At 45.0% G+C, this 2,214-nt stretch overlaps 1 protein-coding gene across 1 annotated transcript; it reads left to right on the plus strand.

Annotated features, from left to right (window-relative positions):
* Positions 1-885: 885 nt before the first annotated feature.
* On the plus strand, positions 886-1,641 carry LOC104954512 (fascin-2-like; the record flags this gene model as incomplete). The annotated part of the gene is made up of 1 exon (XM_010781627.1): positions 886-1,641. A coding segment is annotated over one exon (756 nt), but the record flags the coding sequence as incomplete, so codon positions are not given.
* Positions 1,642-2,214: the final 573 nt, after the last annotated feature.

A 2,214-nucleotide genomic window follows, 5' to 3' on the forward strand; every position in this document is an offset into this window, starting at 1 on the left:
TCTTAGAGTATCTTTGTAATTAAAAAATGTTATCATTTCATATTCCAGCTATTCCTCAAAAAACATGCTTTGGATATCATGCCATTCAAACTTTAAATTTAAATGTTATACATTTTAAGAAATTGTAGTTTTTGTATTACTACCCCAAGCTTCCATAAGTGGGTCTTTTTTGACCCGGTGAGGCGGTTTTCTTGAAGTATATTTGTAATTACATTTTTTTATAATTTCATATTCCAGCTATTCCTCAAAAAACATGTTTTGGATATCATGCCATTCAAATTTTAAATTTAAATTTTAAGAAATTGTAGTTTTTGTATTACTACCCCAAGCTTCCATAAGTGGGTCAAAAATGACCCGCATGCATTTTCTATCGAATTCGTTTTTTTTTCTAAAATGATAAATAGTGGAAAATTAAATATAAAATATTTCTAGTGTGAACCAAAATATAATACTAAATATTATACAAGTGATTTTTCTTAACCAAAATGACAAAAATGGCATAAAAACACATTATTCTAATACGGGTCCTTTTTGACCGACTTATGGAATAGTGTCGGTTCCAGTCACTCGGGCATCTAAGGTAGCAAGGCAAATATAGGACAATTAACTTCTTTTGAAATGTTTGAAATGCTCTTAACTGTTCATGCTTTTGATGAATTCACAAGTACAAAGCACTATTTGTATTTATTTATTTGTATTATTGCTCGGATACATTTTTTGTTTTTGGCCTCTCTGCCTAATGTCCATTTTGTTTTGTTTGCTTGTTTTCTTGTTCATTTCTTGCGGTTTGTACCATATCTTAGGACCCCCTTGAAAACGAGATGGTTAATCTCAACAGGGTTTATCTTAAATTAATAAATGTCAGTTAAACACAAGACTAAAAAGCCTTCACGCTCTGCTTCCTTCTCCCTCAGCTGAATGCATCAGCTCCCAGCCTGAAGAAGAAGCAGATCTGGACTCTGGAGCAGGACCCTCAGGACCCCCAGGTGGTCTACCTGCGCAGCCACCTGGGCCGCTACCTTGCCTCCGACAAGGACGGCAGGGTGACCTGCGAGGCCGACGGGCAGCACGCAGACTGCCGCTTCCTCATCGTGGCTCAGTCCAACGGCAGCTGGGCCCTGCAGTCCGAGCCGCACCTGCGCTTCTTCGGAGGGTCTCGAGACCACCTGTCCTGCTTCGCCCAGCTCATCACAGACGCCGAGCTGTGGGCCGTTCACCTGGCGCTACACCCCCAGGCCAACCTGCTGTCCGTGGCCCGAAAGCGGTACGCCCACCTCTCCATGGAGGACGGGGAGATCGCCGTGGATATGAACATCCCCTGGGGGGTGGCGGCGCTCCTCACCCTGGTGTACCAGGAGGGAAAGTACTGCCTAAAGACCTGCGACAGCCGCTTCCTCAGCAACGATGGGAAGCTGGTGACGCAGAGCGGGAGGGCGACTGCGTACACGCTGGAGCTGAAGTGTGGGAAGCTGGCCTTTAAAGACTGTGAGGGGAAGTATCTGTCCCCCATGGGGCCCACGGGCACCCTGAGGTCCGGACGCTGCTCCAAGCCGGGCAAAGATGAACTGTTTGACCTGGAGGAGAGCCACCCACAGGTGGTCCTGACCGCCGCCAATGGGCGATATGTCTCCATAAGACAAGGTAAGGAAAACACAGACGCATCAGTGGCCTTGCTTTCATGCACCGTGAAGGACCAGGGTACGCTAAAACTATACACACAACTTCAAAGAATGGGTGACAGGATGAGTGCTCTTCTGCCCACCAACTTCCTCTCCACACTGCAGGAATGTATAACAATGCTGGCGAGTCCATAGTTGAGTGCAGGGGAGAGAAGACTCTTCACTATTAAACGATGATGGGCTTCTTTAAAAACACCCCTCAAGTTTTAGGGGAATGGCACAGTCCAATTAACCAGGCACATCTACATAGGCAGGGGTTGTTCAGCAGCTGCAAGACACTGACAAAACTGCACGACACATAATTAACAGTCACTAAATTCAACAAGATTGTGAGCACTAAATCTAGTCAAATAAAGTTGGTTAAAAATGCGTCAGTGTATGTATGATGCTACACAAAAAAAGCATAGCCTTTAGGATGTGTTCACAAACCCCAACTGTTATTCCCTAAAGTCTTCCACAGGGTCCCAAAGATGTGATTGAATGGCTTAAGTCTGACCTGATGTGCCACTAAAGGTGGTCACATGAGACACTGACC

Source organism: Notothenia coriiceps, unplaced genomic scaffold, assembly GCF_000735185.1.
Source record: "Notothenia coriiceps isolate Sejong01 unplaced genomic scaffold, NC01 NC01_scaffold00023453, whole genome shotgun sequence".
Taxonomy (NCBI): Eukaryota; Metazoa; Chordata; class Actinopteri; order Perciformes; family Nototheniidae; genus Notothenia; species Notothenia coriiceps.